This window comes from Neopelma chrysocephalum, unplaced genomic scaffold, assembly GCF_003984885.1.
Source record: "Neopelma chrysocephalum unplaced genomic scaffold, ASM398488v2 Primary Assembly neopelma1_42, whole genome shotgun sequence".
Classification (NCBI taxonomy): domain Eukaryota; kingdom Metazoa; phylum Chordata; class Aves; order Passeriformes; family Pipridae; genus Neopelma; species Neopelma chrysocephalum.
Window position 1 is genome coordinate 1808597 of NW_020897700.1, and position 14302 is coordinate 1822898.

Consider the following 14302-nt stretch of genomic DNA (forward strand, 5'->3'; position numbering starts at 1 on the left):
TTTCACATAAAAGTCATAGAATCACAGAATTAGCTGGGTTGGAAAGGACCTCCGAGATCATCCAGTCCAACCCTTGATCCAACACCGCCATGGTTACTAGACCATGACACTAAGTGCCACATCCAAAAATAACTTACCATCTGTGAACGAGACAGTATCTGACTTGCAGTCAGTGCTGCTTCTTCTTCTGAAGACTCATCAGTATCTTCCTGGTTGGTCAAGTTCAAGCTTGGTGTGCTACCAGAGTACTGACATTCCTGAAGGGACGGTGTGTCTCCTTTGTCAATGCTGTCAAGAGAGCGCCTACGAACGCCCCAGTTGAAGTTGTCCATGCTTTCACCCTGTAATAAAAAAGTTTGCATACATTTGTATGTATGAATTTCAACATAATTAAATTAATACACAAATGCAACAGAGAAAACACAAGTACTGAATGCGTTATGAACAGAGTTTAAATCAGCCCTTTAATTTTATTAAAATTTTAAATACCTTTTAAAATTTTTATAAATAAATTAAAATATATGGCAAATGAAGGAGAAATCTTTTGAATATCTTCTTGGAAAGTAACTCAGTATATAATCTAGAACTATACCAGTATTGATTTTATAATCTGACTAGAAAAACAAACACATCACAGACAACAACAGATGAACAAGCCAGGGCACCAGGCTGCAACTTACCTGCAGCTCCTGGTTAGCAAAAAGGAAAACACATATAATTAGAAAGAACGAGGACAAACACTTAAAGATACGCTAGAACCAGGGAAAAATGTTTTATTACATAAGATTTGCCAACAGTAAAAGACTGATTCAAGCTCTGAAAAAAAGCTTTAGTCAAAAAGCTAGTATTTAATGTCTCTTTCTAATGAGAGATTGATTAAAAAATAAACAAACTGATGATAAAACACCAAAACCAGCATGCTCATGATACATTTTCTCTAGCGTAACATGTAAAGCAACTGTTTCAACAAACATTGATGGAATTCTTTCACTAACACACATGAATCTATGCTGACCACATCCAACTGACAAAGCACCACCAACATTAATTATATACACGGTGTAGAAAGGACGATGTTGTCATTAACTGTTTTACCAGCTACTTTGTGTCAGTTTTATAAAGTGCACCCTGGACACCAATAGCTGGATCCATTCTCTTGTCACATTTTAAAGCTAAGATATCTGGGTTTCAAATAACCACCATGCTAAGTGAAATCCATAACTTTAAGACACAGCTGTTTTAATTCTCAAGTACAATAACAATCTTTGATTTGCTCATGTATTTTGTCAACCTTCAACAATTCATCTAAGTAACATGGAAAACCTGGTGAAGTTCACCAGTCTACAGACAGTTACTAAAACACCCCATCTAGCCCCAAATGTGGCTCCAAAACTGCCCCAACAAAGTATCTTGTGGTGACTTAAGAGATCGTTATGATGCATTAAATATGTAAAGCAAACTAAATATTTTGTAGTCTCTTTCTCTCTTAGTGATTTCTTTTGCTCAAAAAAAAAAAAAAAAAAGATGAAGAGTTATGGCGAAGCAAAAGAATTCCAATTACAACAAAAGTACTACTACTGCGGGCTGAACCACTTAAGTTTAACCTGAATATTACTCAGATTTTAATGGAAAAGCCCCAGTTCATACTGTTGACATTAATTATTAGCAATAAAGAATATTCTATATTTTTGGTGCAAAACTCGGCAGAGCTCTATATCAAGTGCACAATTTATATGGAACACCCTACATATGTACAATCTGTGCTTTTACATTTTTTCCGAGTATAGTACTACATGTTTCATTCAGGTAAGTAATAAGAAAGAAACAGTTTTTTCTTAATTATGATCTGCTATTAAAATAACACAGAAAATGAAGTTAAAGGTTAACTTGGTTTGGCAAGTTTCCAACTTTTGGCATCCTACCTGCAAAGTCCTACCTAGTATTAAAATAATGTTTTACCACTACAGAGCATCAATTTTGAACTGCTTTGACTACTTGTATTAAATACAGGAAATTGTGTCTGTGTAGTGTGTGGTTACATCCATGCAATAGACCATAATGAGCCTGTACTTTTCCTAGAAGGTGCAAATATTAGCTGCAGTGAGGCAATACATAGGAAGCAGGAAGAAAGTGAGATAAAACCAAAGTATTAGGAGGAAAAAACCAGGATTTTGTAGAAAGGGCTAGATAAATCAGGAGACAAATAGACAGGCAGATATTCTTAGTAGCTTGTGGACTCATGACCAGCAATGGTCTCCATTCTAATGCCATATTTTGCATAGGCTAATGAAACCACTGCGAGAAACTACAAAGCATTTGTCTTTTTTAAGCTTCAGCAAATTCTGGTCTGAAGCAAGTAACAATTATTAACAGAATCCTTACTATTTCTCAATACTTGAGAATTAATTTTGTTTTACTTCCCCCCTCTCTTTTTGACAGGAGGAGAAATGGAGGAAATGTAAGAACTGCAATAAACCAGATATAATGTAAAAGTCAATGCAAGCAATTATAGAGAGCAAGTCAGTCCTATATGATGAGATAGTGTATCATACAGTTTGTCACTTTGAAAGCCTTGTCATGTTTTCAAAATCCAGAAACATATCAGAAACAAAAATTAAAAATTATGCCATTTTCTTAACATATTGTTTCATAATTAAGTTTTCTACTGTATGATACCCAGGTGTTCATGCTGTAATTGGCTTATACTGTCATATCACTTCACTTTCTTTCACTTAACTCCCCCCAAAAAATCTCATCTCTTCCCCCAGAAACCACCCAACAATTTGCAACAACTTAACACTGCAAAGTTTGTGACACAGGTTTCTTTATCTAGATAAGCTCAATGATGTTATAAATTCTTCTGAATTGGATTAGTTAGTAGAGCTACCAATTCCTTAGAATTGCACCAACACAACCTTATTTTTAAAATGTTCTCAAATGGAAATATACAGAAGAAACCCCAAGGTCTCACCTCTGCATCTTCCAATTCAACATCTAAAAAGTCAAAGTCTTTAAAAACTCCAAATTGTTGTTCACTAGTATTGTCTTCTACAGCCACTTCCTCCTCTTGAATCACTTCTTCTGTTGCTGAAATTAGACTAGTTTGTTGATCTCCAACGTCCAAGTCTTCATTAGAAGAAAACACAACCTGCACATATAAGATAAAAATAGAAATAAAACCTTCCAGTTTCTGTAACTCTTAAAGTCAGGTATCCTGCTTCCTGCCATTTAATGCATTACAGGGAGCCAGCACAAGTACAACTATACTGATAATGCCAGGGCAAAACATATAGCCTTCTCCCTAGAAGACTGACCTAAAGTCACTGAGACAGAAACATTAGTTTTGGCTGAATTTAAATACTGTTTTGAAGCCCTGTTAATAAAGAACCATGCCCACTGGACTTCTTGAGGAATAACAGTAATTCTTTACTTATGATTCCATCTCTAATTTTTCAATTGGATTTGTGAGCTGCTGAACCGAGACTAGTTTGTCAAAACCTGCTGTTCACAACTTCACCAATAATTAAAAATGCAATAGCATTCCACTACTCGAGTTTAAAAACCAAAACAAATCACCATCATCACTTACTGAAGGATTCTTGGGAAGACCAGATTCTGGACCACACAAAGAAAGCACATTCATTAGCTTCTCTCTAGTCCTTCTCTGAAAAATATACCAAAGGCAATCACATAAGCATGACATTTGCATTTTTACCTAGTCATAGTGCATGCTGACATCCTCTAAAACGAATCTTAAAATTTTTTCTTTTCACCAGTATTAGCTTTTAGTTTATGCTGTATTCATTTACTGGTTTATTAAGACACAATACAGACTTCAAATTACACTTCAGTAAGTTTTTTTAATACATTCATAAACACTGCCTCCAATATATGTATAAAGTGTTTGAGACACAATGTACCTGAGATAGCTGCGGTCTCTTCCAGCTGACAGGAACTAGTGCATTTGAGTTGGAGCCTGAAGAAGTCGAAGAAGTGCTCCGGGTGACAGCAATGACTTTTGGCTTCCCGTTTCTACCAGCTGCGCTGTGTTGATCACCATACTTATTCCCAATAATTGGTGTCTAGCAAAGGCAACAAACACTTTCTTAAAATTCAAATCTATATTAGTAAAGAATACATACTTGATTTTAGAATTTAGCATTATATAAAATGTAGGAGGGCTTGTCCTGTTTGTAAGCATTCTGTAAAGCCCATGTCTAATCCACTGAGCTTCAGTACACTGGGGAATACAAAGCTGAATATTTGTACCCTACGCAGCAAGCTGCCATTCTGCCCACTTGTGTATTTTCGAATTATGCACATTCTATGCTGAGAATCAAACTGTATTTTTAAGCACACTTTAAAACCGTGTTCCAAGTTTAAAAGATGTAAAGCTTCTCTATAGCATCATTCCCTGCCATTAACAATTGTTTTCACAGACTAAGCAACATCACAAACACATGCACACTTCTGAAAAACCAAAGATCAGCTCTTTCGACAGCAAATGCTAATCCAGTGAACTCTGTGGGAATTCATCTTGTCTTTCAGTTATCTGCATGCACTGAAACTTCCAGTAGTGAATTCACTTACCAATTCAAGTAATGCTCCTAAGACATCTGTATCTCCAATCATTATCTGGGGTTAGTTTCAATCAGAAGCCCTTACTTCTGATCACTTCTAAAGTTTCTACGATTTTCACAACTATATTACACTGCAGTCACTTGGTCACTCCCCTTTTCAAACACAGAATGAGTATCAGCTGTATTATTCTCAGTTCTACTGAACCCTTATTGGGGGTAGGGGTGATGTTTTTAACCACAGGAGGTTTTTCTCCAGTTATGCCCCTCTCACATTGAGTTTCCTGTATTTTGTATCCTACTCTCTGCTCTATATTTCCTCCCCCTTCCAAAGTCATGCCAAAACTGTACAGGGTTTTAATCCTCTCAGTCCTTGAATGCACAACCCTGTTGCAAGTAGCAGCCATCTGCATTATTCTGCTCTCTGACACAGCTGAAATACCCTTGAGAATAATCTTATTGACTTGTAGTAATTAACTCTCCAGACATTCAAAAGGGAGAAAAGGCAAAAACACAACATAAAAGAATTCAAAGTTTATCTTCCAGTATGACTAATTACAAGTATGAAAAATTTCAACCTCTGCCAGTCTTACAACTTATACTGATTTTAAAACGTGTAAATGTAGAAGGCTAACAGAAAATAACACCTGAGTTTGCAACTGCAAGTCATTACTGTGTTGTTATTTAAATGTAATAATTACCTCTGATATATCAAAATGAAAATCTAAGGTCTTCCCAGGTAGCTCCTTCGAGACATTATTAAAAATTTTCGTGAAAGAGATTTCAGGAGAACCTATGTCGCCTCCATAAGACTTCGGAATATCATTAGGCACAACAAGGCTTGCAGATCGAGACACTACCAGTTTCAAAATATTAAGGGCTTCCTTCCAATATGGACTCTAAAGAGAACATACACAAATCACAAAACAATTACTTCAACCAAGACAGCAACTTTCATGTACAGTAGGATTTTCCAAGAATCCTCAAATCAAAACCCGTGATCTTTTACACGTGGCTAAAGGTGCTAGCACAGGTGGGAAGTGCCAGGAAAGCAGTGGCAAGGTACCAGGCCATCCCATGTGGTGGTCAGGGCCAGCCAGGTAGGCTCACTAGCTTCAGGTCACGATGCCAGCCACACCAGACTCTGTCCCATGTACCTCAGTCCCTGTAGTTACACTGTTTTTTACCACTGCCTGAAGTATCTGCCCTTCATGCCCCAGGAGATAAAAACCGATAGTATTTAAAAACTTCCACTTCTTGGTATCTTTAATTATTTTACATTATGGATAGAGTGAACTGATTTTGAAACAAACAAAACTATTTTGTGCTTGAAATCATGAGGAAATACAAAAGATCTTAAAAAAAGTGAAAACATTTACGAAGTTTTTATATGGTATCAAACCAATGGAGTGCTTAAAAAAAGCCAGGGAAAAAGTATGAGAATATGAGAGGCAGAGCCTGAGTTAAGGTAACTCCTCTGGAATATTTTTTCGCTAGTACCACTCTTTTGAAAGCTTACATCTTCTAATTAAGATTACATTCCATGGTAGTGTGGGCTTGCACAGAAAGCTCAGATAAAGGTTAGAGGTGAAGCAAGCAGCTGCCAGGCCATAAAAACTATAGTTAACGCTAATCATTCCATTTTGCCTAATGTACTCTGACAGGAGCACAATATCTAAAGCGCATATCCATCAGTAACAAAACATCCAGGGACCACTACTCTTCCTGGTTAATTATGATTAAACCATTTGACTGAAATACATTTGGCAATAATGGAATTCAGAGAAAAAAGAAAAGGGGGGGATAAAAAAAGAGAATGTTGTGCACTGAAATGCTTTTATGCTCCAGGCATTTTTATAAAATCTTTCAGCAAGATGCTAGACTTTCTTCTGCGAAACAGATTTTCAGTGAATTTGTTTTCCATGCACAAAGGCTCAAATTACCTCAGGCAAAACACTGTGGTTCATCTTTTCGGGACTTTATTTAACAAAAAATGCACTCAATTTTGTTAAGGTGCACCTTAACGTTCCTCACAGATGTATTACTGAAAGTGGTTTAAATATGCATTTAACCATAAAACTTTCTTTTCAAAACATATACACATAAATAAAACATTTGTGCAGCTTAGCAGTAAACATCTCCTTATATTTTAGTAGTTGAAGGATCATCTCATTTAACTGCATATGAGGAGTAGCCTGTATCTGTGAACAGATGCACATTCAACCAGATAACTTGTCCCACATGATGCAAATCATACATAAGCATCTAGTGAATAAACTACATAGGAAAAAAACTCCTAGAGAATCCTACTTCAAACAACTATTTTTATACCTGAAATAAATTCTGCCCAAAATTCAAGCGTAATTTTGATACTACTTTGATAACAAGCAGAAAGCCTTTTACAGTTCTTCAGAGTACCTACCTGAACATATTTACCAATAACTTTTATGATTTCCAAATTAAATTGCTTCACTGGTGCTGTGGATAGGTCAATATGACTCAGAAGACTGTAAATGATCTGCAGCAAGGACTGTTGCATACTGGATAACCCTTTCTCTAACAGCTAGAAAAAGTTTTATAAAACACAAAATTTAATTAGAGCTTTTAATGGTAACAAAAAGTGAAAGCAAACATTAAACTATAGCTAACTTCTACACACGTTTATTTTCCCCTCCAAGAAACTGAAATGTACCACTTCCTGTTTTTCAAACCTTTGTTTTAGCATTAAAAACCAGTAATGCAACAGAACAATGGTTTTTGTCCTGATTAATTTTCCCATTGAATTTTGATATATTTGTTAGCACAGATCTAAAGCACCTAACAATAAAACACTTCTCACTAAATAGAAGCGTTCATACAAATTCGAAACCTTAAAATTGTAGGAAAAACAATTGCAGCTATGTCTTTAAGAAGGTTGGTTAACACAGTTTTATGAACAAAAGAAGTACATATAAAGTAATTCGTAAGAATGAACAAATATTTTAAAAATATCTTCATCAGTTTGAAATTATACACTTCAAGGACAAGCTCTACAAGCTTTTCACACAAGGTACTTTTTTAAAGGTAATAACAGCTTTCCTGTATGAACAGCTGGCAGAATTATACAGTGATTTCAGTAATTTAAATTATCTTTCATATATTATGCAATACTTACAATCGAACTTTGCAATTATTTCTTTAAATTGTGATAAAGACATCTTTAAATGTGCACTTGGCTAAAAAAGGTCTCTTAAAATTTGCACTAAGCATATTTTGCTAAAGCCAAGACAGTGTATATTCATGTAGCACAGAACACAAATTACTACTACCAAACACTCCTATCACAAAAGGAGCTCTTTCATTAGATTAGAGGAATTATCACTGCAAATTACATTTAAATTACTGGATTCCAAAATGGCAGTAGTCATTCCTTTTCCATCCTAGAACATTTTAGTATTATTTTCCCATTATGGAAGATGCGCTTTATTCCCCCCGATATTCAGAATCATGAAAAGTAAGGAAATGGCAAGAAATTGTCAACATGAGATACACTTTTATTAAAAATTTACCTCTGCAAGATAAGTTATGAGGTTAAATGTGGCATCTGAGAAAGAGTCATGCAAATATCTACACACTACATTAATCCAGTTAGAACAGTCTCTGGAGTAACTGTGTGTACTGTATAAACTCATCATATGAGCCAGATTGGCAAGAGTTGGTGACTTCTCCTCAGCACAAACCTGAAAAGCAAAAATATATTATATTAGAAATTATAATTTTTTAATTCCAAGCATTCACAAGTCATTTTGCACTTTTCCCAGATTTCACTCCATTTTCTAATAACTGAAATAGAACTAATCACACCAGCATGACTAACAGTTTCTGTTAAATTTTGGTACTGTGGCATCCATGTTCCAAGTTTATCTATTAATCATACCAAACGTACCTCAACTAGTATCCCTAGTTTTAGTAACACAAGTATTTCAGGGACAGCAGTAATGTCTGGATTTGCATCGGGCACGTATTCCTTTGAGATGGCTTGTGCACAGCTTAGGGGTACACATATGACAGTCTGGGCAGCCAGAGACATCTCCTATGCCAGACAGCACTTTCCTATTCCCCTTTCCACGCTCTTCCTTAAAAGGCAGAGTGTCGGGCCAGCGCAACACTATCCTGGCTGGCGACTGCTGGTCTGCACCATGTACTGCTTTAACAGCCACTACAGTTCAGAAGTATTTCAGGATTAATCACTGTGTACAAGTAACAGAAAGAACACACAACCTTGTCTTCTCCATCTACTAATCCGAAAAGTGAGGATCACTTCCTTCTCATAAGTAAATTAGGAAATATATTAACGCTTAAAATGTGATTATGTTTACATTTTAAATGACAAATGGAAAAACCAGACAAGTGAGAAGAAGTAAGTGATATCATCAATAAGAAAATTTGTTCTTGAAATCTAAATTTTATAGATAAGCTAAATGTGCTTTTTCATTGGCAAACAGAAACTCAGGGGTTGGTATGAGGTCCAGCTATATAAATTAGGGCTGGATCACATCTTTAAAAAATAACATTTCATAGTTATTTATATTACTATTAGAATCATGTAGAAGTATTACATAAACAAAGCCAAAAAATAAAAACCCAAAGCAGAAACAATGCTGGTATAACCTCCTGGATAATTTTCCAAGCACCATGTTACATACCTTTGCTATCCTGTCAGCTGTTTCTTTACAAAATTGAGTTGGGTTATCAAAATGTTGTATCAGATGAGGAAGCAGGCACAAGATGTTTAGGGGAAATCCTAAACACATACATAAACACAGTTATATGAGCCCTAAAGATTTTTAATATTACTTAATTTAATGTGGAGTTATCTGGTATTTAAAACCCTTACAGCATGAAACATACATTCACATAAATATATAAACTATATATACACATATCTAAGTGTGTATCTATGAAAAACATATATATAAATGTGTCTGTGTTAGGTACAAAAATAAACTCATCACTGGATCAATTAAGCAAAACTACCATGAAACTAGATAGTTTTAGGAACTAGTCACATTGTTTCTAAAAACATGTAAATAGTACTAATTGAGATAGCACAAGATCATGAAAAATAATACGCTGCTCTTGAAACTCACTTGTAAGCAATAGTCAATACATAAATTTTATATGCAATCTTTCTTCTCAGATAATCATAGTCTGTAATGTATTCCCACTATCCAGCAGTGTTAATATCGACAACTGCAAAAACATTTAACTGAAGTCTTTCTTTAAGACAAATGCTTAATTACTACTGATTTTGATTCCACTTAATTTGATGATAAAAAAAAAATTTTTATTACATATTTACAAAAGATACCTGCTAACTGAGAAGGATCCACCAAAGCATGCCGGGAGATTGTGATGAGTTTACTGAGGAGATGAACTGTCATTTCTTGTGTTGATGCTGAAGTAAAGCCTTTCAGGAAAAGCTGCTGAAGGCCTGGAAAGTTATTCCATTTCAGTTTATTCTGCACCTTTTCTATTTTTTCCCGACTCTCTGATTTATCCAGAGGCATGTGAATAAGAAGCTTGTTGAGTAGCTTGAGAGCCAAAAGGTATTCATACTCATAGTCTGACTCCAGCAACGAAGCTGCAATCCAAAATATAGTGGCCATCAAGTTGACAGGGTCAGTAGTGGGCTGCACATCATACATCCCTCCCTCTCTCAGGGAGGAAAGGCTTCTAGTCCTGGCCAAACTTCCACCATGATTTATCCTTCCATCCATTATATCCAGTGTGTTGCTCCGCCGCCGGTCGCCTCTCCGTTCACTGATTAAATTCAGTCTCAAGGAATTACTCCTTGTATTGCTGTAGTATCCCAAACAACTGCCACTACTAATGGGACTTGTGCTTAGATTTATCTGTCCAGTGCTTTTCCTATTAGCTGCATACTTGTTTCCCATCACAGAATCATGGTATGAGGTTCTAAAATAAAAATCAATTATTACGTGTTATTCCATGCGAAATACTTAATTAACATACAGTTTAGTAAAAAGAAAGAAAGAAAAAACACATTACACTAATCACATACACACATGCAGTGAATATTCTGCTTCATCATCATAGGAGTATTATAATATATATAAATACAAAACTTCTGTATCTATTATTAAAATATCCTTACAACATAAGGACAAGACTGCGGCAGCCTGTTATCTCTTCTACCTAATCTATTTGTTACAATCCCAGAATACAAAAAAATCACAGCAAAATCAGAAAAATTAGCCTATAGCATGTAAAAGATTACCTGTAAGTGATGAGCTAGCATCCCAACTTACTTATAGATGCGATAAAAGTAGATAAATGAATGATTTAATAATTTGCTTATTACCATGTATTTGTCTGAAGTATCTGACTTAGGAAAACCAACACCTTCCAGTTCTCATACTGAGAAACTGAATATATTCCAAGAAATTTCAACATTTTCAAAAACTTTGCAAGGAAGTCAAATAAAGAATAGAAGTCTGTACATTTAAGGATACTTTTCAGTTTGATAAAAAGTCATTGAGCTAATCACTCCCAACTGTGATGAGACACACAAATGACTCAGACTGTTCAATTACACTTCTCATATATGGACAACAAAATTGAGGCCTAAGACAGACCAGCATTTGCAGTGCCTCTATTTTTGAGAAGCTTCAGAAGAACTGACCACATTTAAGAACTGAGCCATGAGGAGCACCTTGAATACCTATTCTGTAAAATTAAATTGGACCCAAGAGGGTGAATTGGAAAGGTAGCAAAGATCCTTTTCAGGAAATCTAGAAGTTTTGTTTGAGGCAGAATGATAAAAACATACAAGAGCAAGCAATTTCGCTACATGGATACAACTATTCTGCAAAGAAAACAAGAAAACATTTCATTACGTTTTTAATACAGATTTTTAGTAATTCAAATGTATAAATAAGCATAATGTAGCTTGACTAATAAAAGAACTTACTGAGAAAGGGCAGAAAGCAGATCATAATGCTTCATGGTTTCAGCCAATGTATCAATAGCAGACTCTAAAGTCAAAAGCAGCTCTATGACAAAACCCTGGGGAAAGCCACAGGCCATTATAAATTACGCAGTATGCACAAGGAATATCACAGAAAATCTACTGAGTAATAATATAAATATAAAAAAACAGTATCAGTAACTAAATTATGTCATGTTTCAATTAGAACACAATCCTCATGAGACTCAAATTAGCAGTACAGTTCCAAGACAAGGAAAAACTTCCATTTATTTTTAAGTATTCACCAAATTCATTCTGGTTTGCATTATTTTTAAGGATGAACTGAAGGATGGAGTCATTTAGACAATCATTTTGCAGAATTAGAAGATCAGATCCACTCTTTAGATGTACAAGGACACTAAGCTGAATGATTGTTAACACTTTTTCAGGTTAAGTTCTTCACTAAAGAAAACCTAAATTATTTTCTATATGGCTGATCTCAGTATTCTCCAACAATGAAAGAGAAAAGAGATGATCAAACTCTCTGAAAGTTCCTATTGCTGTAGAGGAGAATGTGCACAACTCATCTTTTCATCAGTTAATTAGGTGAAAATTCAGAAAGAATCACGATTAAAACTGTTTTGACACTTGAAATATTTAAAAATAAAAAGCAACTGAATAAACCAATGCTTTCAAATTTTGCTGTCATTAAACTAGTAATGCAAGTACGCCCTTTAGGCAGACTCAGCTTTCTAATAAAATGGAGGGAAAATTTCAAGTACCTGAGCTTCTTCTCCAGCATCGCCAACAGTTTCTACTAGTCTGGAGAGAACATCAGAAAGTGTAGATGGCGTCAGAGGCTGCTTCAGAGCCCTGAAAATCTGAAAGGACCTCCCAGCATAATGTCGAGAGGAGCATGAAAGCGCAGTTTGCAAAGCAACTTCACTGAGACGGTGTTCCAATTGATATCCTCCTACAAAAGCAAATAAATACTCAAGCAACACTGCTTTATAAAAAAACAAATCCATTTGAATTTACTGAAGAGTAAATTGCCAAAGTCATTCCTAATTTTAAAGTACCCTCATATCCTCTACATTTCTCTCAAGCAGTATTAGTTTCAAAAATCTTTACAGGAATATAAACTTGTATACTTAACACTGAAAGACCTTCAGAGAATAAAGCATTTATGACTTGAATATTATGTGTTCACAACAAATTAATAAGATATTTTATCTCATTCCTAAAAGATTAGATTTAAATCTGTCATAACAGAGACATGAACTGAAATGTGCAACACATCAGAAAAATCTATTATTTAGAAGCAGTAAGCAATTACTTACAGTGATTTTATAGATAACCTGTATGTTTACATGCATTAAAAAAATATTTATTTAGTTTGCAGACTTGGACATTCGATCATGCACTGACTTGTTTTCCAACATACCTGAGCTAGACTGTTTAAATATGGATACCACATGCTTTAAGAATACAGTTAACTGTTCAGCACTCTTTATACTAGGGTTCTTGGCCGAAACATCTTCATGATTCCACAGTGGGCCTCTTTTCCTAAAAATATAAAAAGAGAGTAAACAGAACATAAAACATAGCCTTTGTCATTAATAGTATTTAAATTAAATTTGAACTTTAAGGTTAACTGCAAGAGAACCTACTACCTGCCATGTAAAAGAAACCATCTAGAACTGCAGACATGAATTGGAAAGAAGTTTGACAACTGCCCAATATTACACAACTATACAAGAAGTTAAGACAAAATTCTCAGGAAGTGATGGAAAGTTAGAGCTGTATTACATAAAATCACTTACTGGTGATAAAACAGAAACAGAATTAGACAGTATGATGCTAAATAGCAAGGGGTTTGCCACTTTTCCACAAAATACATGTCATGAAAAATATGAAAATTGATATCTTACCTTGAGGTAATAAACTCTATTAGAGTTTTCACTTTTTCATCCTGCTCTACTGAAATGTCAACCTCATTGAGGATTGTGGTGTGCAGTTGAGAAATGGCAGCACTTGTATTTCCTAAACTGATGCTAGAAGAGGTAGAACTTGAACTGAGCCCTGAGTCTGTCATTGGGGAGGGCTGGTAATCAGGTATAAAATCATGAACACCTGCTGAAATAAAAACAAGGTAATTATGAGCTTTTAAGTTGACAGTTAATATTAAACATATCAAAAGAAAAAACAGCCCTCTAAAAAATCACTAACTTAGCAAATGTAATGAGAATAATTTAAAGAGAATAAATTATTAGATGCAGTAATTTCAATGAAATCAACAAGTCTGCTGTATGAGAAGTCTTCACTTGACTTACATGACTTTTAATAGGGAATTGCCTGTTTAAAACCACTGTATTACGTTTGATTTTGTATTAGTAATATGACAGCTCATCAGCTTCTGAGGCATCTCAACTCAATAAGTTTAAACAAGTCATAGAAACTTACTTCCTAATAATGAACAGATAATTTTTTTTGTTAAGACCCATGCCTTGTGCTAGGCATGCATATTTTTAAACACCTTATCTTAATCACCAGCTGGAAATGTTTGATGCTGACCTTATAGTAGTTTCTATCAGACATTTTAGTTTTAGTAATAGCAGAATATCATGTCACAATTAGTCAGTTTTACCCAGAACCGCAAAGATTAGGAAGGAAATGGTTTGTATACATCACTGTACAGATGCACCATTAAAGTTCTGCCAAATGGATTCATATAAAGGAGTTCTTCCACTATACA

General features: G+C 35.0%; 1 protein-coding gene across 14 annotated transcripts in view; it reads right to left on the reverse strand.

Moving 5' to 3' along the window:
• The window catches only part of FRYL (FRY like transcription coactivator), a 163882-nt gene that overhangs the window by 25065 nt on the left and 124515 nt on the right, over positions 1-14302 (reverse strand). For 7 of the 14 annotated variants that reach the window (XR_003533157.1, XM_027676348.1, XM_027676343.1 and 4 more), the window contains 14 exons: positions 13479-13683; positions 12992-13113; positions 12330-12520; positions 11551-11645; positions 9928-10535; positions 9263-9360; positions 8126-8296; positions 7000-7140; positions 5279-5476; positions 3921-4082; positions 3590-3664; positions 2972-3148; positions 681-689; positions 138-341 (listed from right to left, as the gene is read on the reverse strand). Coding sequence is in view for 13 of the 14 variants with exons in the window: in XM_027676348.1 (XP_027532149.1) it covers positions 138-341; positions 681-689; positions 2972-3148; positions 3590-3664; positions 3921-4082; positions 5279-5476; positions 7000-7140; positions 8126-8296; positions 9263-9360; positions 9928-10535; positions 11551-11645; positions 12330-12520; positions 12992-13113; positions 13479-13683 (2456 nt within the window). In the remaining variant the exon portion in view is untranslated. The remainder of the gene's footprint in view (positions 1-137; positions 342-680; positions 690-2971; positions 3149-3589; positions 3665-3920; positions 4083-5278; positions 5477-6999; positions 7141-8125; positions 8297-9262; positions 9361-9927; positions 10536-11550; positions 11646-12329; positions 12521-12991; positions 13114-13478; positions 13684-14302) is intronic. The other 7 variants (XM_027676350.1, XM_027676351.1, XM_027676339.1 and 4 more) reach the window with 3 other exon arrangements.